The sequence below is a fragment of the Falco peregrinus genome, chromosome 13, assembly GCF_023634155.1.
Source record: "Falco peregrinus isolate bFalPer1 chromosome 13, bFalPer1.pri, whole genome shotgun sequence".
Taxonomy (NCBI): domain Eukaryota; kingdom Metazoa; phylum Chordata; class Aves; order Falconiformes; family Falconidae; genus Falco; species Falco peregrinus.
Genome location: NC_073733.1, coordinates 7,319,486 through 7,344,722, shown reverse-complemented (window position 1 = coordinate 7,344,722; position 25,237 = coordinate 7,319,486). Strand labels below are relative to the sequence as shown.

At 38.2% G+C, this 25,237-nt stretch overlaps 1 protein-coding gene across 10 annotated transcripts; it reads left to right on the top strand.

Moving 5' to 3' along the window:
- The first annotated feature begins 975 nt into the window (after window positions 1–975).
- Window positions 976–22,092, top strand: XIAP (X-linked inhibitor of apoptosis). 10 transcript variants are annotated; one of them, XM_055817967.1, is made up of 8 exons: window positions 1,357–1,450; window positions 8,039–8,202; window positions 12,204–13,110; window positions 14,678–14,777; window positions 16,646–16,724; window positions 17,368–17,401; window positions 18,759–18,983; window positions 20,384–22,092. In XM_055817967.1, exons 3-8 carry the CDS (start codon window positions 12,237–12,239, stop codon window positions 20,575–20,577), a joined length of 1,506 nt encoding a protein of 501 aa, XP_055673942.1. In that variant the 5' UTR covers window positions 1,357–1,450; window positions 8,039–8,202; window positions 12,204–12,236; the 3' UTR covers window positions 20,578–22,092. The 10 variants fall into 10 exon arrangements, with proteins under 10 accessions (XP_027651544.1, XP_055673941.1, XP_055673944.1 ...); XM_027795737.2 differs by lacking the exon at window positions 1,357–1,450 and adding an exon at window positions 5,024–6,846; XM_027795743.2 differs by lacking the exons at window positions 1,357–1,450; window positions 8,039–8,202 and adding an exon at window positions 976–1,078.
- The last annotated feature ends 3,145 nt before the right edge of the window (window positions 22,093–25,237 follow it).

The following is a 25,237-nucleotide window of genomic DNA, read 5'->3' as shown; positions in this document are numbered from 1 at the left end:
TGTAAGTATTAGAGCTACAGGACTTAAGCTAGATTGTAAACTGATGACTTTTCCCAAAGTTAGTCATGGGTGTAATCACATCTTTGAAGTATCAGATGACAAAAGGTTTATAGCACTGCAGTCAAATTGTTGTTTTCCTTAAGAGAAGTATTAACAAGAACCTCTCTGTAGTAATAGCTTTTCATTATCTATATATTATATTCATGTGATATATATAGTTTTTCATTAATCTCAATATATTTCAACAGCCTCAGACCTCTTGAACTATTTTTCCCTTTAGTTCAGGGAAATTTTTTGTTTATTTCTTATAGGCTGAGCATCACCATTGGGCCGCATCAGGAAACGTTACATTTTAGGCTGCGGGTCATTCTTTCTTAAATGAAGAGCAAGGGTCCAAGTGATCCTGCTTTAGCAGGGGGTTGGACTGGATGGTCTCCAGAGGTCCTTTCCCACTCCAACCGTTCTGTGATTGATTTTGTGATTATCAGATGATTTTGGTTACAACTACCAAAGAAAATAGCCTGAGGTTTCTGTCAGATTTGGAAAATTCTAGTCCAAATACATGAGATTTATGATGGCTGGCGAGAACACAATCTGAAGGAGAAAAAGACCAGCTCCTGGCAAACTTATTAATAAGTAGCACCACTACTTTCTTTAACATCCCTGTGATTTACGAGCACCGATTAAAAAACAATTACAATACAGCCCGAGTTGTACTGAGGAGCATCGCTGGTAGTCACCTCATGCCGCCTCGGCAAGCTTTGAGTCGGTGATGTCTCCATTCCCTCATGCAGCCAGTTAAGAGAAGTCCATAAATTTTAGGCTAATTAACTGCACTGTCATGCCATCTTCCAGCCGCGGTGGTTATTGAGAACCACACCGTAATTAGGTCAAACTTGTAACTTGATTAGTATCGATCATGCTGAGGGCTGGCAGGGCCCGGGGCAGGCCGCCTGCAGCTCCCCGCCCTGCCCTTCACAGAGATCGGCCATAACGAGCCGTAATCGCGGGGACAGGGGGTGACAGCGAGGACGGCGCTGGGATTAGCGTGCTCCAGGCCGGAAACCGCCTGGAGAAGGTGGTGTGACATGAGGGGGCTGCTGCGGGAGGGGAGGCGGCCTGCGGGCCGGCGCGGAGCCGGGGCGCTGGGAGTGAGGCGGCGAGGGGACGCAGCGGCGCAGGGCGCTGGGGCCCGGCGCGGCGAGCAGAGCCCGCGGCCCGCGCTGCCGCCCCGAGCTTCCCGCCCGCTGCCACTGCGTGGCGCTCTGCACCAGCGGGCGCCGGCCCGGCGCGGCCCCCCCCCCCCCCCCCCAGCCCGCCAGGGGGCGCTGCTCCCTGCTCGCCTCCCAGCCGAGCCGGGGAGGCTGCCGGGAGCCGCCATTTTCTCGGTGTCGGCTGGCTGTGGGGCCGTGCCCGCGGTCGGTGCCGGCAATGAGGCGGACGCGGCGCGGTGAGTTGTCAGGCGGGCGCGGCCGTGGCTGTCGGTACCCCGGGGCGGTGGGCGAAACGGGCCGCCCGGCTGCCCGCGCTGGGCGGCTCCTGCTGCTGCGGGCGGCTCGGCGGGGCTCCCCGCGCGGGGCAGGGGGCTCGGTCCCTCCGCGCTGCCCGGGGCCCTCCCGCCCCGCCCGCGGGGGGTGTGGGGGGTCCGAGGGCTGGCGGGGGCGCCGCTGCCCCAGGCCTCTCCCGGGCGGCGGCGGGGGAGGGCGGCAGCCGCGGGAGGCGTTGCCATGGGAACGGGCCGCGCCGCCTCCGCCGGGCGCTGCTGGGCCGGGCCTGCCCCGCCGGGTCACCCGGCCCCGGCCCGCCGCCCCCTCCCCCCCCCCCCCCCCCCGGCTGCCCGTTACCCGGCTGCCCGTTACTCGGTTGCCCGCTGCCCGGGCCGCAGGAGGCCGTCGCCTGAATGAAGCGTCCAAGTGCCGAGTTCTCCTTCCATAAGTAAAAGAAGATTTTGCTGCGCTAATACGCACTTCTGTGGTCGTCTTTGGTCCGTTTGACGTATTTGAATGTCGTCTTGTCCCTTTCCCGCTCTTCCTTTTTTCTTTTTTAATAGACCCATCACTTCCTAGAATGCCTTTTCTGCTGCTCATTAATAAAAATGTTGTTTTGTTCAGGTTTTCTACTGTGAATATTCAGCAGTTGTTAAGAATTCTGCAGGAAGAAGTTCACTCAAGATCTTTTTTCTTCCAGCTGTAATTCAGCCTTCAGCCCAAGCAGTTCTCCCTTGCACCATGGCTGTGTATTTATGCTGATACTTCTCTTTAACACTGTATTTCTGTGTCTGTACTACTGTCTCTCTGATGCTTCTGCCCTATAAATGGCTGTTACACGGTGGTTTTAGTCTTGGTAAGATTTCTGTCTTTCTTATGTGTTATTAATCTCCATCTGATAGGAAGTACGGATTTGTTCTTGCAACTCTTTAGATATTTTTGTAGAACTACTTTCATTGTCCCTTCATTGTTACAATCTTAACTTGCCATTTTAGTACTGCATATGGAATGTTACTCTGTTTATCATCAAATAAATCACTGCATGACAGAGAAGGCACACAGTGAATTATTCTAAGAAAGCAAGTTTTCATGTGATAGATGTGTCGATCAAGCTTTTATTTCCACGTTTTTATTTTTTCTTAAGTGCTTCATTTTGCTATGGACGTGCTTGCGTTGCAGTTTTCTTTGAGGCCCTTTAAAGAACACCCAACTACTTCTTTCTGTAGAAAACTTGGCACCTGCAGCATTGGCCAAGAAGGGCAAAGGAACAAGTTAATGATTGTTCTGTACCTCCTCTGACCTTGCCCTTTGTAACCAGCAGCAAAAGTGAAAGAATTCTGATGAGGGTTGTTGTTTGGCTCTGGGTTTGGTTCTTTTTTTGACTGCTCCCACTGATACAAGGCAGACTTGCATTTATTACCAGAACAGTAAGAAAATGTGTGTTCATATCTCGGTCTTTGAAGTAGGAAGATGGATTTCATTTCAGGCTTCTGTACCTGTGATGGTGCTTCTACATTTGTTGCCATCATCCCAGGGTGGGCGAAACGGCTGCAGGGAGCTGAAGAGTTTCAGAGAATCCAGTTCATAATCAGATGCAGAATTTTCCAGGAGAGAGAAGGCTGGATCATTGGATTTTATGCCATCTGCTGTTACAGTCTTTCTCCTTTTTGCTGCCCTCTAGTTTTTAATTCCAGGAGTTTTTTGTTGTCCTCTGGATCTTCTGGAGTCTTCCCAATCTTATGTCCCTTCCTAGTTTCAGTAAAAGATCTGAATTTCAGACTTCCCCTAACCTCAGACTCTTTCAGCTTTAGAATATTTTTAGATTTGGATTTCTTGGCCAAGGGATAGAATTTAAAAATGTTTTTTTTAATCATAGTGTTGGAGTTGTGCCTTCATAAACAGTGCTGAAAGTTATGTGAAAACGAAAACTTTTAACCTTTTTTTTTGCTACCAACAGGAATGTAAATACTGGAATTTGTTCTAAAGATTGGTGGAAAATAGAGGTGAAACCAGTATCTGCTTTGATTAATCTATTACTAAACTTGGTATGATTGGCTACTGATTTCTTAGGGAAAAACTATTGTATGTATCTTTTGTGGTTGGTTTTGTTTTGTTTTGGGAGTTAACAGCATACAGTCCTTTGCTGCTTTTTATTTTTCATAGCATGTGGTCTGTCTTGTGGAGTTCTGATCCACAATATTCTGAACATGGTAATTGAAAGTCAGGCTCCAGAAATAGCAAGATTTTTTAATGTGAAAAAAATAGTTGTGCGTGAAAGTTGGAAGTATGTTAGATTGAAGAAGGCATGCCACAGTTTGGATGGAATGTCGCTCCTGTTGTGTGAAGTGAAGCTGCGCATACCTTGCAGCTGGTTGTCCTTCCCTTTCTGTGTTTTGGAGAGTTTCTTATTAAATAGAAAGACAAGCAGAGTGTTTTCAACAGGTGCAGCTTTCATATTTCACTTTTGGCACAGTGTTATAATTGGTATTAATCCCCAAATCATCCCAGTTTCCTGAGAAACATAAAATATAAAGGATAAATCAAGGGACATTTCTGAGTTTACAAGATGATGACTGTTGTGTGTGTTTATATGTATATGTAAAAATATATATACAAATTTGCCTCATTCTTCAATGGCAAAACATTCTTGCTATGATACCAGGAAGTGTACCTTCTGCACCAGGCTGCAGTTAGATGAATGTGAATAATGAGCGAAGTGGCATAGCACGACCAGCAATATGAGCTGGGTGGAACTGAGCGCCCGCGCCAGTGGGCAGTGCAGGAGGTGACAGGCTTCCTGTACGTCGAAGGTTATACAACTTTGCTTCAGAAACCAGAAGATTCAGCAGTTTTGCTGTGGCATTAATCACGTTGCTGTAGCCGAAGTTCCGTGTCGTTATGTCTTCTTGATGAAAGACACCCTCTTTTTCAATCTTTTTCTTCAATTATAAGTTTAAACGATTTGTAAAAGGATATAACGCTAAAAGCTGGAGCACAGCTGATACTTGGGAAAGGATGTGTCCCAGGGCACTGCAGGTTTTGCTTTTTCAGACTTTTTTTCTTTTTACTCTTTGCTATTCTACTTTAACATACTCCAATTAACTGGGTAATTTTTTTGTTTCTTAACCGTAACAGCAGTAATTCAACTTCCAGGGATTACATTTCTATAGTGATACATTTTATGATCAGAGATATAATTTTTTTTTAACTGATCTGCTTCATAGTTGACAGAAATATCTTGTAATTTCTATTTTTAGTAGGGTAGAAACTGCATAGCTTGGTTAGTCCCCAAAATGTATTCACAGACTTTAATGGATGGAAGTATGCTTCAAATTGTATTAAATACAACTTCCAAGCTGTTTTCGAGTAGAAGGAAAAGTTCTGGAAGTTTAGTCTCAATTTCTTGAGGAAGAACTTGGAGCTAAATCAAATTCCTGTTAATAATACAGCAGTTAATAAATGTTCTAAAGTTAAAACATAAAAATTATATAAACCAGATTTTATATGACTTGACTTGTACATATAAGATGTAAGTCTATAACACAAAAATGAAGAATCTTGAAAAATTTATCCACCACCACCCCCCTAAATGGTAGTGTTGTAGTACTGAATTTGAAATTATTTTCACAGTGAGTTGTGTTACAAGAGGCAGAACAACAGAATAATTAAGCAAATGAAGATAGTGGTAAGGAGTATGGAAACAGGATGGAAGAACAAACAGGCTGGTTTTTCCAACGTGTTGTGGAGGGAAAAAGCCACAAATGTAAAAATTACTCTTTCCCTATGATTTGCCTGAAAGAATACTTAAAGAATTTCAATAAGCTTAAATGGTACAATTCAAGCTACCTTGTAATTAAAAATTTATAGCTAAATCGTACAGAGAGTTCTGTATGATTTTCAGGAGTACAGTGCCTATAATGAAAAATATTTTATTATATTCCTGCTTAGGCCATAAATAAAACATTCATCTTACTGGAACTGCCAGAGAAACTTGAGACTGTCGGGCTTGCTCCTTTTTTGTAGTTTTGATTTGGTGGGAGGGTTACTGGAAGTCTTGTACACTTGGTGTTTGCTCTCTTGATCTCTACTTCTACCTTCAGTCTCCTTCTAGGTCTTTCTCAGTATGCTTGAGGTTTGGTAGGATTTTTTTCTGTGTTGGTTTTTTTTGTGCTTTTAGTGGGTTTATTTGGTCCCCTACCTTCCCCCTTATTTTTAGGTACTGTCGTCTGTAGGCAATTCATTTCAGTGGCAGCAGCTGTTGGAACTAAACCTTTGCTTTAGGTAGGTTTTCCTGTTTCCAAATGAAAAATGCTGTCATGTCTTTCACACTTTACTGTGTACTAAACACTTAGCAAGGTGTGGTAGAGCTAAAACGGTTTTCTCCAGACCCTTTAGTCCTTCTTCTTCCTTGGTCACTTTGAAAAACCACAGATTTATACATTAATCAATTAGAGCCATTAATGATGTCTTATGCTTGACCTTTGACCTCTCTGTAGAACTATGTGCTTAGGCTACAGCATGCCAGTTTTTTCTATAGCGGCTGGTATTTACTCCTTCTTTCTTATACACACAGCTGAAGTTCATCTGAAAACATTTATCTTTCAAGTTCACAAAAAAAATTACTGAGCGCTGCCATGAATCCATTCTTCTTGTTTATTGCAGTGTTCCATACCCATATGACTTCTTCATTAAGAAAAATACAGTATGAAAATCATTCTCAGAATAGTATGTTTCTATTGGCCTGTTTATATTTATTTCTAAGATGGAGAGTGTAAAAGTCACTGTGAGTAGAGTCAAGAATTAGGAAGATGTAATGATAGCCTAGTAGAACCTTGAGCAGCTGACTGACTTCCTATGATGATAAACCCTGCTGGGAAGCTAAATAGGACCTGTTTGAGAAAACAGAGAAATGAAACTGAGGTGATGGATTTACTTAAGCTTTGGCAGTGAATCAAAAGGCATTTTGTAGATATATACGCTCTTTATGAAATAAAAAATCTCTAGGCAGAAATTTTTTTCAAATGGTTATTGATAATTACGTGTAAATATGCTAAGATTTCTAAATGCTGTTTAATAAATCCTGTATTTCTTGTGGCTTTTAAGTATGCTTTCAGTTAGCAGCGTGCACCTTTCTTGATCTAATTGCAGCTGAGCAGGCACAAAGTGAAATTCAGTGAAGTGACATGCATAATTGTGTGTCAGCTGGTACAGGATGTTCTGCTTGATATTTACTTGCTGCACTGCTCTCACATTTCAAAATTCAGCCAAAAACGAACACTAACATTGCTCTCATAGTCAGCGTGTCACGCAGAAGCTCCACGTGTATGTACCGTTTGGTCAGGAACATGAGGCTGTGCAAGTAAGTTTCGGACTCGGAGGTTACTGCCATGCTTGTCCTGTGGAAGAATTAAAAATAACTCCTTATAGTGCCAATCTTTTCTAGGGTTAAGGATGGAAATAATCAAGTCTAATGAAATATACTTGAAAGAGAAAAGTGGGTTCTGTACTTTTCCTTTGAAGCATTTTAGATCTAGGTAATGTGATGTTGTACACTTTTGCATAAAATCATACCTGATAATATTTTTAAAGCTGAATTTAACATGTTTGGCTTGCAAAACCGCTGTGTAAAATTTTGCATTTTGAATAACAACATTTTTGCTTTAAATTCTTGTCTTTATTTTTTGTTCTGAAACATAGTCAATAGACTATATGAAATGGTACTTTAGATTGAAAGGTGGAGGTGTCTTGTGACAAATACTGTCAGATGTTTAAAAGCAGGATTAAACTTGGGTTCTGGAAGTCTTTCAGGCTAAAAGAGGCTTTGTTTACTCACTGCATATATAAGAAGATAGTTAATGCTTCCATAATAGTTAAAAAAAACCCCTGGGTTTTATAAGTGGAGATGAACTTCAAGATTTCTGGACCTTCTACTTTGAAATAATATGTGATTAATTAAATTTACACAGAAAGGCTTAATTAACTTCTGTATACATGAAGTATACTCTCTGAACTTGGGTTTGCTGCTGGTATGTATTATAAAGTCTCGTGTACATGTCTTGGCTGCGTTTTATGAATTTAGGTTTCTTAGCCATAAACAACTCGGAAATTTACCTTTAGATATTTTTCTTCTGCAGTTACTGTTCATCTGAGTGCTGCTATGATGCAGGATGTTTTTCTAAATCATTACTCCGACCTACTGGAGTAAGGCAACTGTTAAAATTGCTGTGTAGATACAGTATTCCTGAGCTAGTTTTAGTTGTACACTTCGAACAGTTGCTTTAACAGTTGTTTGAAACAAATAATTGAACTTGATGTTGCATTTAAAGTAGTACTAATGTTGTATTTAAAACAGTACTTACACAAGTGAAGAGTTTGCCTCAATGTTTAATAAATAAGTTAATGTCTTTTTCTCTTAGATAAAATTATACTGAGATGTAAGCCAACTACGTTTAGAGGGGCTGTTGTAAGGAAAGGGCTTTGTGATGTGGGTGGATCATGGTTAAAGCTAGCAGATACCTGTGAGGGCTTTGTCCTGCTTCTGTCAGTTGCAGTACTGAGACGTGGTTTTGAGAGGCTTCTAGAATGATGGTTGAATCTTTCTGCTCCAAAAGATCAAGATTAAATAATGTGGTTGATACAGTTGAAGACAGTAACTTCATATTAAAGAATGGATCTGTGGTGATTGGAGCTTCTGCCAGTACTTAATGCTCTTTTGGTATGTGCTTTTCATGCTGTTTTGATTGCAAGGATCCAGATAGATTTCTTACCTCCAGTGAATCCAAATGTGGCAAATGTGCCATGTTGGGGGCATAATTTTTTTGTTTACATTGTTAATAGAAGGAATATCAAAGTATTCATAGCACTGTAGAAAAAACTGTTTGAAAGAATAAAGCCACTAATCTCAGTGTTCTGAGTGATGAACACACAATCTATAAGGTTTTTTTAGTTTTATCCTAATGCTTATTTCCAATTACATTTTCCCTCAGTTGTTAGAACTTCCAGTGCAGTATATAGAGATTTATTTTTTTTTCTGCTTCAGATACTGCTGTTACATCTGGCTGAAAGGCATTATCCTGTGCTTTCCATTGCAGTGGAGGGTAGTACAGATACTGATTTTTAGGTAGTTCTGTTAGTTCATTTTTGCCTAGCATTCACAGTTAATTAAAAGTAATCAATAAAACTGAGGAAGATCATTGCAGTTAATTGAATATCATCTCCATCCTGATTTCTAATATTTCAGTTTAGTCTTTGATCCTCCTCCTTCAATGTCTTTGCTCAAGTGTTTCCTTTTCAGTTCCTTAGTGTTACTAAAACACACACACATCTTTCCAGGAAACACCCAGAGGATCAACAGAGTAAGCGGAGTAAAACTAATACAAACTAATTTAGGTAACAGTTTAAAACTCATGCTGTTATTTCTGTTAGGGAATCTGTCATATATGAGACATACCACCTATGTGATAATTTCAGTTCTGCAGCTCACATTTTTAAGGGTGAGAAGTTATTTTGGAAGAAGAGGAGAAAATGCACAATTAAGCATTATATGTTTATAGACATTCTGAAAATGAAGCCTGCTTTAAAAGTAGTAGGGGTCATTGGAATGAAAGTATCTAAAAAGTAGATGTTTGCCAGTTGCACGGAATATTTTTTTTCAGAATTTTCAAGTTATTTACTAAAAAAAAAATGATGAGGCTTCTTAAATTTTCTTATGTTGGAGGGGGAAGGCTTTCATGAAAGAGTCTAGAAAAGTACGGCAAGACCCAGGCTTGCACGTGCAGTGTAAGTATGATTTGAAGATCATCCCTGTCAGAGGGTGCTGGAGAATATAAAGATATAATATTTATGAAAATTGCTTTGATAAAATATCTTTTTTAGCTTATGAAAAATAATGACTTTACAGTAAGCACTGCATTCACGTTACGAAGGCTTTTATATATATATATATATGCACACCTGGTATATGAATATACTGCTGTATCATTCTTACTTTTCAAGTAAGAATGGCAGATTTTAAACTGGAGCAATTAAGTGGTGCTTAGAACATGCAGGTGGCTTATGAGAAGTGGGGGCATAATGAATTTTGTCTCTTGTTTTTTAACTTTGTATAGCATAGTCATTGTGATATGTGGTCACCCCGTATGGCATAAGGAACAGAAAAGCACAAACCAAGGGTGATCTTTGCATCTTGAGTAAATTCTTAAGACCTGTCAGGCTTGAATCTTGGTCTGTCTTTACCCCTGATTTCAGTAAGTACAGGGAGGGCAAATTACGGAGTGGCTGAGTAGATAATTTCCAATTTGCTGCAGTTAGTTTGTATGCAACAGATCAAAGAGGCTCTATCCTGATCTTAATGTAAATATAAGCCAAAAAAGTTAATATGTAAAAATTTAAATTGGATTGTTTTTTCACTGTGTCTGAACTCATTTCACTATAAATAAAACAGAAATTAAGATATACTTCTAGTCATACATTGAAAGCATATGCATTTTTTTGTTTTTTCAATGGATATTTTGGAAAGCAGTCTCCGAGGGATGTGAGGTAGGCTTTGTTTGCTTTCTTGTAGAAAGTCTTTTAGTCATGCAGATAAGAAAATCAGTATGCAGCCAACAGTATTTGAGTGATACAAATTATTTCATGAATGCAGTGTAGTAGTAATGATGATAGATCCATAAGGTCACTTTTACAGAAATGTTTCTAGAGGGTTTAAAGTGAAATTTTAAAAGGAGATAAACACAAACTTTAAAACTGTTGTTATAAAAATTGATTGTTTTCAATATACATATGTATATTTTTTAAATATCTGTATTGTGACAGCTTTCATATTACTACATGTAATGACTGATTAATTTTTTTGCCCTTCAGAGTCAAAACAAGCATATAGGTCAGATTTGTAGGTCAGTCAGTATAATTTATTCAGAAGCTGTTTTTGAATTTGCTAAGCTAAACCAGAAAACCCCAGTGTAATTTCTAGTGTCATTACATTAGTCATGAACTGACTTACAGATGGAATTAAAGCTGGTGCTCAGAAGTAGTCTTATATCCATGATTACATGAAGCAAGCATGCTGAATCTCTAATGCCATGTTTTCTCAGCGTGTAGCTTAATTGTCTTTGTCATCTTGGCAAAGGATTCAGTGAATCTGCAATGCATAGTCATTTTAATTTCCCCTCCCCCTTCTGAACTTTAAAAAAGGTTTTGTCCTTCCTGTAGAAGCTAAGTCTCGTATTATATAAGCAATTATTGTAACATCTGCATTGATCTTAAAGAAACTATAATCAATATTAATGCTGATGTTGAGGAAGCTAGATTTTTGCCTGAGGGCCTATCTTAAGAAGGTAAGGACTGGAAACAGATCAGGATCCATACAGAAAACAGAGAAATGCCCAGTTGTTCAAATAATTACATATTCTGTTCTTCCTTATATGCATTTCTTTTTGCTAATTGCTGAATTATTATTGCTTTGTGCTAAGAAGTCCATTTGGGCAGTCTCACAATAATTTACCGTTTAATAAAGGAGTGAGTTTGAGACGTGTATCCCCTGTAGCCTGTGTTTTACCCAGGACTTCCTAAGTCAATAATATCACAGTACTTGTCAGGACAAGAGATGAATTTTTACTGTGCTCAGACTTCATCCATCTTGGGATGAAGGCGATGACTGTGTTGAGTTTGTGGTTCTTGTACGGGACCTGTGGGAACCAGGTTGCTTTCTTTTATCATGAAAGTCATGAAAGAAGGGACTTGTCTGCGTGCTCTTAGCCGCCCTCTGAACGGAAGGGTGCTGGGGCAGGGCGAGCAGTCAGTACTCGCCCTGGCACAAGTGCAGGCAGGAACAGGAATGTGGGACAGGTGAGAAGAAGAATAATGTTCCTTCAGGGAGGGAAGGGAGGAAAGGCTGAGTTGATGGCAGAGGCGCAGGAACTTTTGGTAGAGTGTAAGCAGGGCACGGGAACGTGCAAGCAGCATGCTGGGCATGAACAGTAGTGATAGGTAGTCCAAGATGCTGATCTTAAGCAGAACACAGCATTTTGGTAAAATGCCCTAGTGAAACATCTGATAGTTTATTTCATGAGATTTTTTTGTTAAAAGGGAAACTGAGGTGTATGTCTTTATAATATATATACACAAGTCCAAAGCCTTTTTTTCCTTTGTGGTGGTGGTTTTACCAGTTGATGCCTATCTGTAATGGGCATGGTAGTCACAGCCTTCATACGGGGAAAAATACAGTTGTGTTTCAGAACTGGACTGTAAAGTCTTGCACATGTGGTCTGCCTTAGATCAGTATTTTAAATATGGTAACTTTGTAACTTTATTTTTCAGGGTCAGAAGCCTTTTGGCAGTGTTTTGGCTGGAGCTTTTGTTAAATATTTTGTTGATTTCATTCTTGCGCTGTGTCTGTGTTAAGAAATAGAACATGCTTTTAAAGCTGTAAATGTATAAGCTTGTGTGTTTTCCAGATAATTTTTTTATTGGCCTGTAAAACTTCATGATCTTCCTGCCTTTCTTCACAGATACTTTTTTAAAATGTTGTTTTCAGTGTTCTGGTGTTTGCCCCTATGTGGCAGGGGAGGCAGGCAAGGGTGAGATGGGAAAGAAGAGGAAGAGGCATTTTTTTAATACATCAAGGCTGGCTAGTTTATCTCAGCCAGTTTCCAGGCTTGTATATGACTATGATCTATGCTTCTGTCTGTGAAATTAAAACATTTATTTTTTGTTTAGGAAATCTGAAAGGATAGCCCTACATATGAAGAGATGACGTGTAATGTCTCAGATAACCTGGAAGCTTGTGCTACTCCAGACACTGACCATGATCAAGAATGGGCTCAGGAACACTACCGACTAGGAACTTTTGTTGAATTTCCACTTGGCTGTCCAGTTTCAGCGTCGGCACTAGCACGAGCTGGCTTTGTTTATACTGGAGAAGGTGACAAAGTGAAGTGCTTTAGTTGCTGTACAATTATCGAAGGATGGGCATCTGGGGATTCTGCAGTTGAGAGACACAAAAAGCTTTCCCCAAACTGCAAATTTATTACCGAATCTGCTTTTCTGGAGAATAACATACATCCTCTTGCCCAGAACTACCAGCATAGAACTGAAAATGGTTCCAGCAATTCAGCCCTCCCGTGTACTCTGGATGACACATCTGATGTGGAGGCAGATTACCTGTTGAGAACTAGGCAGGTTGTGGATATGTCAGATAATTTGTATCCTAAAAACCGTGCTATGTGCAGTGAAGAAACAAGATTAAAGTCTTTTGACAGCTGGCCCCTTGATGCTCAGTTGACACCAAAGGAATTGGCTAATGCTGGATTCTATTATACAGGTGTTGGTGATCAAGTAGCATGTTTTTGCTGTGGTGGAAAATTGAAAAAGTGGGAACCCAGCGACAGAGCTTGGTCAGAACACAAGAGGCATTTTCCCAACTGCTTTTTTGTCTTGGGCTGGGATGTTGGAAATGTTCCAGGTGAATCTGTTCCCACTGAGCTTGAGAGAGGTGGTGTGAACAATGCACAGCATCCAAGGAATCCATCTATGGCAAAATACGGAAGACGTTTACAAACATTTTTAACTTGGATATATCCTGTTGATAAAGAGCAACTTGCTGAAGCTGGGTTCTATAGCACAGGTAAGCCAGACCTTAAAACGGCTAATATCTTTTACAAAGAAATCTTATATAAATGTTTTGTTATGAAAAAATAAGCTTTTTAATTGTAATTTGGAATGATTTGCCAAAATTTCTTCGTTCTGTAAACTACTTTTCATAGTTCTTATGTAAAATGACATACGTTATATCAAGTATGTTTAATAGTAAAGTATAAATCTAATCATAAATTCATTTTTGGCAATAAAACATTGAAATGTGTTTTCCTTGCCTGCTAAAACTCACATCTTTCACAATGACAACTATTGAAGTTTGTATTTTTTTAAGTAATGAAGTGCTGCCCTCCAGATAGCTACCCTAGGTCTAAGGGGTAGACTTGTGGCATGTACAGCAGCCTATTCAACGAAGTCCAGGTGGTGTGCTGTTTTATTGATTTAACATGTGTTTGTGTTATCAAAGCATTTGGACACCTGAAACCAGCAAATACCATTACTGCCTACTGTAAAAGCTTTATGAAGACGATGACTCCAGTGGAAGAGCTTTTACTTTTAAATATGTAGTGTTTGACTTAGATAAGACTCCAATGTCTTTGTGCATTGGTTTTCCAATTAGATTGAATTGTGTAGTGCTGTTAAAGCTCCTTGAAATTCTTCACTGAGAGATGCTGTACAAGTGCAAAGTGTGGCTCTTATTAGATCATAAAGAAAAGGGGATTATCTGGAATAATTTCTTAGTGTCATCTTAATTGGCTTCTCTCTTAGTAGCTCTCGGAAGAATTTTTTAATCTGATTCCATTTGTTTCACTGCTGGCCATAACTAAAACCTGTGATACATTCCTGTATGAGTGATATATGGGCAACATTTGTACCCAGTAGAACTGATTTTATTGATTTCTTCCTGGATTCCTAAAAGTACCTAGCTTCTCACAGCCAAGTGAGATCCGTATTGTGGAGGTGCACTAAACGGGCGCCAGCTTATCCGACCTAATGGTTGTTCATGTGACTTCTGTGAAAACTCTGTTTCTTGTGGCCCGAGAACCATTTAGCTCTATGGGAAAACTCTGACCATACCTCCTCATTTCAACAAACAGAATATCTAAGCCCTTTTCTGGCGCAGTCTTTGATTACAGTAGGTGTAGTGCTAGAACAGAGAGAGTGCAATTTCTCCTAACATCTCCTCAGTCAGTTATGCTACTGCTGTGTAGAGCCAGTTAATGGTGAAATAGAGGACCAAAAAGGCATGGAAACATCCTTAGTTCATTGTGGCACACTAGTTCGTGGCTTCTTTACTAGTGGATTGAGCTATTTGATAGTAGATTTTTTTTAGCTTTTACTTTTTATCTGTTTAATTGCTTGCTAAAATAAAGCTTGGGAATATTTCATGTGACTCATACTTCGTCTTTTTTAAGCTCAAGCCTCTCCTGAATGTTTGTTTCAAATCATATGTATTATGTTCTTTAAAATTGAATTATTTTTAGTTACAATTGCTAAGCAAGAAAATATTTTTTTTCTTAATAATGTAACATTTTAGTTGAAAACTTATTTTTATGCCTAGTAGAAATACGTAATTTTATTCTTGTGTGTTTCCTCAGGTAATGGTGATCACGTTGTGTGTTTCCACTGTGGTGGAGGATTGCAAGAATGGAAGGAAAATGAAGACCCATGGGATCAACATGCCAAATGGTTTCCTGGGTAAAGTATTTTTGACTGTTTTCTTGTTGCAACTCTGAGTCTTATTTACAGTATATTATATTTTAATAACAGAGCATACTACTAAAGGTTTCAGTTGACTATGGGTTAACATTCTTTAGATTTATGTAAATAACCTTTTTTTTTTAGTTGCCCTCCTCCACTTCCTTCTTCATTTTTGTCATGGAGGTACCAAAGGAATAGCAGTTACCTTCCATGGTCTGTGGTTTTCCTTTTCAATAAACAGAAGAGATTTTTAAGGTTTTTTGTATGGGGTCTTTATTTTTGTTGTTCCATCTGTTCTGTCTTCTGTAGTCCTGCTCTTAGATGTGCAATCATCAACATATGCTTTAATGTTATATCAGAGGCCTCAAAAGAGGACATTTACTTCATGCCTTCATTGAGAGGTAGGAGGGAGTTCTTCTGAAGTGGGTGTGAAAGAGAACTAAATCTCAAGAGGCTGAGGGTGCATCTAACTCATTAGAGGTGGGCAGTCTGAAAATTGTCCTAAAATAGTACTTTCTGAATAACTATACTTCTAAGTCAGTGTTGTTTGTATGTCAGCTTGTTTGTAGGAATTATTAAAGGAAAGAGAAGATTTCTGTGTCTGGACTGAACTGATGTCTCAGCTAGCAGAGTTACAAAGTTTTGTGGATATGTATCTAATTATTTTTTTTCTTACCATCAGAGCGCTACATTCTAATTGCTATTTTAATAGCATCACACATGCCAAAGTTCGTAACTTATGTCAGGATACAAAATGACTAAACTTATGTCACAGTGCAAGGAAACCTGAAGAACTCGGTAGTGGTATTGAATTCTAAACATACTTCTGCATAAATTTTAAAGGATTGAGGATTCCAGACTTCCAGTTTTCAGAAAGACTGCCAATTTTGTCTAAAACCTGTCTTGAGGAAAGGAGGAATTGTATATGACTCATTGTTTCTTGCAGGTGGATAAAAGCTGTCCAAGTACAAAGACTTAGTTACTTGTATAACATTGATAAAATCAACATCTTTTATGCATTAGCTGCCAAATTAGTCTTCTGTGGTGAAAGGCTCTCTGGAAGCTGGGAGGTGGTATTTATGTGTTAGCTGATCCTTTTCTCAGTAGTGGTAAAGGCGGCTTTTAATTATTAGTGTCTGCCACTTGAAAGAGATGTCATTCCAAGTTTTTGGCTTGGTGCAGTGAATGGTGAAGACTCATTTTCTTGCTACGTTTCACTCCTCCTTATATGGGTTTGGTTTTGTTTTAGGTTGCTTAAATTATGTCAGTTTTGATTACTTCCCCCCAGATCATTAATTGTCTAATATGGAGTTTTTGTTTGCACATCAACTTGAGTGGCAGTGTTACAGCCTCACAGCGTACTATGTCCGTGAATTGCTGAAGGTGAGGGAGCTGCTGAAGCTAGAGAACTATTGTTGAGGAGTTATGACATTCCCTAAATCTTCTGGTAGGGAAGAGCTCTGACCAGTGGCTAGGACTAATTGGAAAGTATTGAAAGAAAACATGTAAGGCACCTGTCGGCCCAGTGACTGCTTTTCTTTGATTGCAAAAGATTAAACCAACATTTTAACATAACATTTGTTTTTCATTGGAGTCTTATATAAACCTGTGGAGTCAGCTGTAATGGCCAGCAACTCTTCAACTTTCTGTTTCGCCAAAAATGTGAAGAAGATATATACTGCTGAAGTGATTAAGATGTTTTTAGAAACGTTTAAATGACATTACTGATGTTGACTAAACATTTAGAGGTTTCAAAAGCTAGTATTCTATGTGATGTAGGAAATGTATTGAAGCTTTCCAGAGTTATGTAGTTGATTTTTGTTTTCCTGTGCAGTTTTGTTATAACTAAATATTTTTATTTATAGGTGCAGATTTGTGGGAAAGAAAAAGGGGCTAGAATTTATAAATAACGTTCACTTAAGAGATGGATGTAGGGATTCAACAGTAAGTGTCTTCTTAATCAAATATTTGGTGAAAATACAAAGTAGTCTTTACGTAGTTTTCCTATGAAGTTACTCTTCTGATTATCTGCATATCATTTAATCCTCCTGCTGCTGCTTTGATTGGCAGAAAGTGAAAGACGTTGAAGTATATTTTGGTGTCACGCAGGGTTTATAGATCTTGCAGTTCACCTTAGTTGGCTTCTGGATCACAGGTAGTGTGCCTTATATTAATTGTGTGTTTAGTACAGAACAAGTTCTATTTGTTTTATAGCTTGGTAAGTCCAGGTTTAGGATGAATGATTTCCCTATTCATGTGTAGTAGAAATTTTTTCTTTTCTTCTTAGTAGAGCATTGTTAAACTTGTATGCAGTCACTAAAAAGTAAAACCAATGTTATTTTAGAATTCTTCCATAGACTGAGTCATGTACGTATGATTATAGCAAAGATGGGTTAAAACGAAAACTTAAAACAATGTGAAGGACATAACAAAACACTGATCCCTTTGCAGCTGTTCAGAGCAGATTTAATAGTTCTAGTCAATAAAATAACTGAGATCAAATAGATATTTTCTGTCTTGTAACTGTATGGGTTTCTTTCTGCCTTCTCCAGAATTGTAATTTTGTTTGTTTATATTTCACTTTTAGACAGAAGCTGCTGAAGGGACGATACTTTCTAAAGGTACCTGTTTAGAAAAAAAAAAACCAAAACAACCCTCCCTGTTTTGGAATATCCATATCTGCATGTGTAGTAAAGGAAATGGTTAATTTTAAAAATAAACCTATTACATTTTTAAGTAAAGCATGACGGGCAAATTGTTGGATGATACTCTTCCTTTGCTTCATTGCTTGTAAAGAACTGCGGAATGAATTTTATTTCTCTTAAGGGAAATCTAATCATGGTTGGATAAATATTGTAAAGTAAAGATTACAAACCATGAAAGAAGTATGCATAGGATGCATTTTTAGTTTTATAGCTAGTAAGTGTGCGTCAAGTATTGAATTAGTAGTGCTGTGGGATAAATCTTAAATACAGAATTGAAACAATCGTTGTTTTTCATGAGGCAGGAGGAGTTGGTGTGTTAAATGGCAAGGACTGGGAGGCTGAGGAAACTTAAATAGCTTGTTATGTGCTCCAGTATTACGCATTCCTGCAATGTTTTTCACAAATACCAAGCAATAAAAAGACAAGACGGTTAAAGGCGTAGCAGGAAGACAGTGAAGCGGCTTCATCCCAGGGAATGATAGTTGTTGCTAATATGAGTGGTTACACAAAACCTGTTTTAGAAATCTCTCACATGCTGCTCATTTACAAGAGTGAAAATCGGGTTAAAAAAAATCTTGCTCTTTGAACAACCTTCTTAAGTGAAGAATTAGCCACTTACATGTAATAGTATAACTGGAAATAAGACACCCTGACAAGAAATCTATTCAAAAAATTCATTGAAAAGATGAAAGGGGAGGTCCAACAGACTGAAAAATGGTTTCCAGAAGTAGCGTTGTGTCTTACTGCGGATAGGCTTACTTGCCTCTTGCTTGTTGACTGTGCTGTTTTGGTTTTGTAAATTAACAATACTTAGTGACTTCTCTCAACATACGTATCTTGGTTTGGTTTTTTTCTTTCCCGAACTAAATTAAAATTAGTGTAATATTATCAAATACTTAGGTTTCCATTGTGCCTAGGAATTCTGGGTGAAATCCTGTTAACATTCAGTTACAGAATTTGTGATGTTAATTATGTAAGACATTTTATTTCAGAAGTTGAAAGCGTTGATTTGAAGAGCAAATCTAGGAGGATTTCTGTATTTTAAATAGATGTAGGGAGACTGGGAAAGCTAGGGTGGAAGAGATCTCAAATCTGCGGGTTTGGGTATTTTGACAGTGCAGCTGGTACAATAGCAAAATTCTCAAATTAGAAATACGGTTCCTTTGGCTAGTTATTTGCATAGGTGTCTTAGAGTACTATAGTGAATAGTGTCTGAATATCAGATTCATCTTTGTTAAATTGCTGTTTTGTTTTTCTTAATTTCTTGTTTTAGATGATCTCTTACAGAATCCTTTGGTACAAAGTGCCATAGACATGGGTTTCAGTTTGTCTGAGATTAGGAACACCGTGGAAAAGAGATTGCAGATGTCTGGAGAAAGTCATACATCTGTTGAGGATCTGGTAGCAGATTTAAGTGCTCAGAAAGAACATACAAGGGAAGAAGAACCAAATGAAATCCCAGTTGAGCAAGATGAGCTTATTCAATTGCAAAACCTCTGTGTGTACTTTCATATCAGCTCTTTAGTCTATGAAATATATTTTACTGTTATCTGTTTATTCTACCCTCTGATCCAAGTCTTATCTAAGGTGAAGTTACAGTATTGTAACTTAAAATTCAAGAGCCTTATCTTTGGACGTAAAAAAACTGAACAAAGAGGGTCTTAAATTATTTGAGCGTAGCAGCATTTGTAAATATCATCTATAAAATAAGTAGTATTAATACCTCAAAAGTGTATAATATTGAAATAAGTCTGGCATGCTTCTGGGAAAAGTTAAATGTGCTAACTAAAAAGTGAAAATTATTGTGACAATGACTTTTAAAAATAAAAGCAAGGGTAACTAGATGTGGGGACTCTGGTGGCAAAATGAAATAGACACAGCAACATACTGGCAAATATTTAGTATACTCAAAATGAAAAAAAATCTTAGTAGAGTATTATTTATTTTTGAGTATAAAATTTTGCCTGGAATAGAAGCATTTTCCTTCTTGGCCAATAAGAAAAAGTGTACTTTTAGTTGGTGTTTCTTTCCAATTATTTCTGTTCCAGCTAGGCTGGGACGTGCAGGTTATGCTCAGAAAGCCGTTGTGGTACACTCTGCAAATGGACCAAACCCAAGATTTGCAACTCAGGAAACTTGTCCTTCAAGACAAACATATGGCTGATTCATAGGGAGGGAAAAGACCATCTGGTTGGCATGTTAGGCAGGGATCTTACCAGCCCACTCTTTTTAATTAGATTTTTAATGGACATTGTTGGGGGCGGAGGGGGGAAGAACTTGTGGTGGACATCATTTTTGACTGTGCAGGGCTCTCCCCAAGTGTCAGGGGAAGGTGTTAGAAGTTTGCATTTTCAAATGTGGTGTATTAGAATAAGAAAGAGCTCATGTACAATGCAAAACTGATTCTTCCCATTTTACAAAGTTTTAGGCTTTTGAAGTATGGGAATTTTGAAAACAGAGGCAGGAAGGGAAATCACATACTCATTCTTTTCATTTGAGAAACTCCTGAAAGAAATAAATCCAGATTACGTAACCATTATCAATGAGCCTTTCTTGTACCTTCTGTACAAGTTTTGGGAAAGTTGTGAATGGGAAGTCTGTGAAAAGAATGGTTCCCGATTGAAATATGCATATCCTAAATTCTATAGATATTTCAAGCTTTTGCCAATATAGATAGTTGAATTCCCTGCATTGGCCTGGGAGATGTAACGAGATGGGGTGGCAGTGTGAAAGAGGATTCCATGCTGCAGCTTGGTTTCCAATCTTTTGTAATTTCTTATTCTTTTTAAAGGTGTGGCCTTTAAATCATATGAAGAAAACCTTGTCCTTGTGTATAAATAAAAAAGATTCAGTGGTACTAATTGTGATAACTTCTTTTTATGTGTTTATTTTCCTTAGATCTCAGTACTGAAGAGAAGTTAAGGCGCTTGCAGGAAGAAAAGCTTTGTAAAGTCTGTATGGCTAAAGACATATCAGTTGTCCTCATTCCCTGTGGTCACCTAGTTGCCTGTAAGGAATGTGCTGAAGCACTTAATAAATGCCCTCTGTGTCGTACAAATATTATGAAAAGACAGGAAATTTTTATGTATTAGTGAAATATAAAACACTGTGGATGCCAACATTTCCTGCTTTGTGTAATGTAATGTAAAAAATGCAGTTAATTCCAGGATGTAATCATATGGCAGCATTTAGATTTTTCTACTCTCAGACTCTACATATAACATTAAAAAAATATTTTCCTTAAATAAATTTTTTGTATGTAAAAACCAACATTGAAAGGCAAATATATTCTGTAACTTCAGTTCATGCACGTGATTTGGGAAAGCCTAAGTAATGCAAATCTTTATGCGATCGTTCCTTTGCTTCACTTTGGTAGGACTCTGTATGACTGAAGTTTATGCGAATACAGTTGTATAAAGAGTCTGGCCCTAGATACAATTTGTAAATAAGTGAGGTTAAAAAATTATGTACATGTGTATTATATCTGAGATTTTTAGCTTCTCCAATGTCATGTAAGAGTGAGAATGTTACCTTATTTCTGTAACTTTAGTTGTGACATAATTCAGAGAATATGTGTAAACTTGCTGCTGCAATATTTCACCTTGTTTGCCACTACTACTTTGTAAGTTTGTCCGGTTTGATATGTAATTCCTGTCTCCCCATTTATTTTTTTCTGTTTTAGATGTATAAATTGGCCTCAGTAAACTGATTTTAGCTATCTGTTCTTCACAAAAATCCCTCTGTATATAAAATGTACATTGATTTCACTCCATAAAAGAGAACTCAACTGAAATTAAGGAGATTTTACATACCTTGTGGTCTCATTTTAAACTTGCCCCCTTACACAAAAAGGTGGTCATTGTTTGATTTTCTTTCTTTTTTTTAACATCATCCTTACTCATTTATCTGCTAATCGTTTGCAGTCCTTCTGTTTGTCTCTTTTTTTATAAGAGGGTGGTAAACTCTTATCTCCATGAAAATGCTTTCTTGTTTTAATTTAAATTCACAAGTAATGTTAGAAATTTTTTTGTCCTTGTCGGTTTGCAACATTTGCATTAAAAAGTGAAGAACAATTCTAGTGAGAGTCACCTTAAGATAGTTGAAACTATTTCTTACTGGACTAATACTCAGTTCTCCAATTAAAAATCAGAGTTTTGTATTTAAGTACAGCTGGTTTATGATCACTCTAATTATGTGACTTCCTTATTTTGTGGAGCTACTGATGTTCTGTGCATATATTTTTCTTTGAGTCCTACACACAAAGAGATTTAGAATATAGAATATAGTTTTTCACACTATAAGTTTTAAATCCAGTAGACAGAAATCTAATGTCTATTCTTTATATTTTTTTAAATATGTGCTATGATTATATCTTGGTGTAATGTTATGAATATTTAAAATAAAGTGCAACCTAGCTGTTCCTTGATCATCATAGTTAATTCTCACATGCAAAAAAACCACCCCCAAACCCACCACCAAACAGAAGGATGCTTTCAGTTGCTTTTTTTGTTTTGTAACTCAACTGATACTAATTTAACCTGAGTGTTATTAAGGATAATATATTTTAATTGCAGAGGAAATAAAATCTATTGTTTGTATAAATTTAAGTTTGTTCATTGTGAAGTTAAATACATTAATTTTGCTTTTTCTAATAAATTAGAATTTGGTTTTCTGGAATACATGATGACTAGAAATTCATAAAGAATTCAGCACAGAAAGGTTTTATTTTGCCATTTGGGACTTTTCTCTAAAGAGTTTAGTTTTAAAGGTAATGCATGTGTACAGGGATTTTTCAGGACAGACACAGACTGGCAGTTCTGACAGGGTTGTTTCTAGCCCCCATTTTCATTTGCAGGGAGGGTTTTCTGTACTTCTCAAGGGAAATTAAGGGGGGGGGGTTTGCATGTGAGCTGGTGTATCTTGCCTGAAATAGCTTGTTTAGTTAATGTTGTGAACTATGTTAGGATGACTTGCTCAAGCAGATGGTTTGTTACCTAACCTTGACCTAAGTCATGTGAGAGACGCTATCGGGATGAGCTGGATCCAGCTTACAGGCTGCGGGAATTTGCACGCAGCTCAGTAAAGCCTTGTCTGAGAAAGAGATTGACCAAATTTTACTTAGAGCTATTACAAAACTAAATCCTAGTACGGAGGTGATTTTGGTTGCAAGTGTAGTATGTGAACTGAGAAGAGCCTGGCAGTGGGTCACAAATTGTACCTTCTAAGCTGAGACGGAGAGTAAGCACATTGTCCAAATAATATGCAAGCAACCAGCTTTAACATCAAGCATTTATGCTATTTAACTTTTAAAAGATAGACCACACCCCTTCTAGTAACTTCATGATAGTTGTTATAAAAGATCTAATTGTAATAGCAATTCAAATTTTAATTGCTTAGGAGCATTAAAGGGTTAAAGGCCTGTTAGTGAGATGACAAAATAACTGCTCTGTAGGTTTAATTTTTTTTTCAAAAACTATAATCAGAGTTCTAATCAGACTAAATGTGAAAAAATAATTAGCATAGTCATCAAATTTTGACAGCTTGAATTAGGAAGATGTTTTTTCAAATTACTTTGATTTTCAGTATCTTAAAGAAACAGAAGAAATTCCATGGGCACTGATACTGTGCTGAGTGTTCAAAGAGCTAGAAATGGAGTAGAAGCACAGGTGCTTTGAAAAGGAGGTTAGCAGCAGGACAAAGATGCCCTGGGAGTTGGTCTTTTATAAAAGAGTGAGCTGAAACAAAGAGCTATGGAATATATTCAAGTATCGGTATTCAGTAACTTTATTCTAGTAGCTTCTATGTAAAAATCTTTCTTATTTCCGTTTTACTTGCAGTAGCAGAGCTATTTGCTGCTCCAGATATGTGGGAGATTTACAAGGGGTTTTAATAATGTGTTTTGGAACTGTTTCTGTTTAGAAAACGTGGAAATTGCATGCCCAATTTAGAAACACAAGGCTAAAATAAGGAAAACCCATAGTTTTGATGTCTTTGTTATGCATTTAGCTTTTTCTCACTGCTTTGAAACAAGGGGCTTGAAACATAATATTGACTTACTCTACCGATTGTACAGATCTACAGATACTTAGCTGTACATCTTTAAATTCGATTTGGGGCTTGATCCAAAGCTCATAGCACAATAAATAAATTATTATAGGTATATTTTTAATTAGAGTATTTCGACACTTCTTTTAATATTGCCTGGTTAGTTTTGACCACAATGCTTCAATGTTTGTTTTTGTCACCTGTGTGTGCAGCCTGAAGCTACAGGGCATATAGTCAAAGTTTTCAAAGCACTGTTGTTAACCTAACCTAATGAGTTTTTTAAAGTTAGCTATGTTTGAGTTTTACTGAAATTAAAAAAAATAATTAAATATGATGGGTTGTTAGAGTTTAATTAGACCTGGGTGGGAGGTTAATGCAGACACTTGATTACTATGTTCATGTCAAACTTGAAGCTGAAGTTGTATGCTGAGATTAAACATTACAAGGGCTGGTGAAGTTTGTTGCCACAGTATGTAGTAACTACTCGGAAGAGAATCTGTTCTGCCTTTCAAGGCGTGCAGGTTCTTGCATTTGATGTGCAAGGCCTGCCTGAAGGGAAGGTCAGCTCTTCATAGAGTGAAGGAGATTTTTCTGGCCTTTGCGGTGTTTTTCTGCAGCAGTAAGTACACGAACACTGTGTTGGTACGTGGTGGTGGGGTTTTTTTACCCTCTGCGTTGTGCACAAGTGACTCCTGTCAGCAAGGAGGCTAAATGCCAGAGTGGGCTGGAGATTTCCACTGCTGCCTCAGAGGCTTTGTCATTGCTCGTCCTGTGCAGGACGGGGGGACTGGCCTTAGCTCTTGAACCTGCTCTGTGAAGGGTGATGGTCGTCACCTCCGTACAGTCAAATGGGAAGAGCCAGGCTAGTGACATCATCTTCATTCCTCGCGGAACTGAAGAATGAGTGAATACTCTCCCTCTTACTAATTTTTTTGGGGTGGGTTTTGCATGTGTAAGTTTTACTGAGTAGCTTGGAAACTTGAAGAAAATCTTTCCCCCCCATCACCCTGCCATGCCTTCATGCCAATTCGGGCTGTTGCAAGTATCTTGCTGCGCTTGTGAGTGCCGCTGTGTCATGTTGCTTCAAGAGGTGGACTGATGCTGGTGTACAGCAATTAGTGTGCCGTAATTACAATGCGGCTTTCTGTGAGGAGGCAGATGACCTGGGATAATACAGAACCTTTGCTGAAATTCAGATTTTAATTTTTTCTTAACCAGGAGTTCCAATTAAGCAATACTGATACCAACGTTACATTAATACTGTAAGCATTAATTCAGAGAATATGGCTCTGACTAAATTAACAAAAGAACTTGATTTTTCCTGGGACAGGAAAGAAGACAGCATATATTCAGTTATAAATGGCTTGGATAAACAAAACCCCAAGGAATATCTGGGGAAAAAATGTTTTTAATTATATTGTGAGTATCTGATAGTTCGAGGTAGGTGAAAACTACTTGGTTGCCTTTGGATAAGTATTAATTTACAGTTTTATAGCCTGCATGGCTATTGATGATGGCAGAGAGAAAATGCTTGATAAGTTAGAATTGTTGGAAATGTATTGGAGAGATACTTGAATTAGGGTTTGCCCCTAGACTGAAAAGCAGCATTTTCTATCAAAAAATGAAAAATGCTTTTGCAGAGTCTCATGGTGAAACCATCTAGGGGAATCATTTACAGTAACTGCTGAAAAGCCAAGTTCAGTAGAA

Bases quoted from the DNA above. Each gene is read 5' to 3' on its own strand.
- XIAP (XM_027795743.2), top strand. From the start codon at position 12,237: ATGACGTGTAATGTCTCAGATAACCTGGAAGCTTGTGCTACTCCAGAC. The intron at 14,778-16,645 runs GTAAAGTATTTT...TTTTATTTATAG, and splicing joins CATGCCAAATGGTTTCCTGG to GTGCAGATTTGTGGGAAAGA. The intron at 16,725-17,367 runs GTAAGTGTCTTC...TTTCACTTTTAG, and splicing joins ATGGATGTAGGGATTCAACA to ACAGAAGCTGCTGAAGGGAC.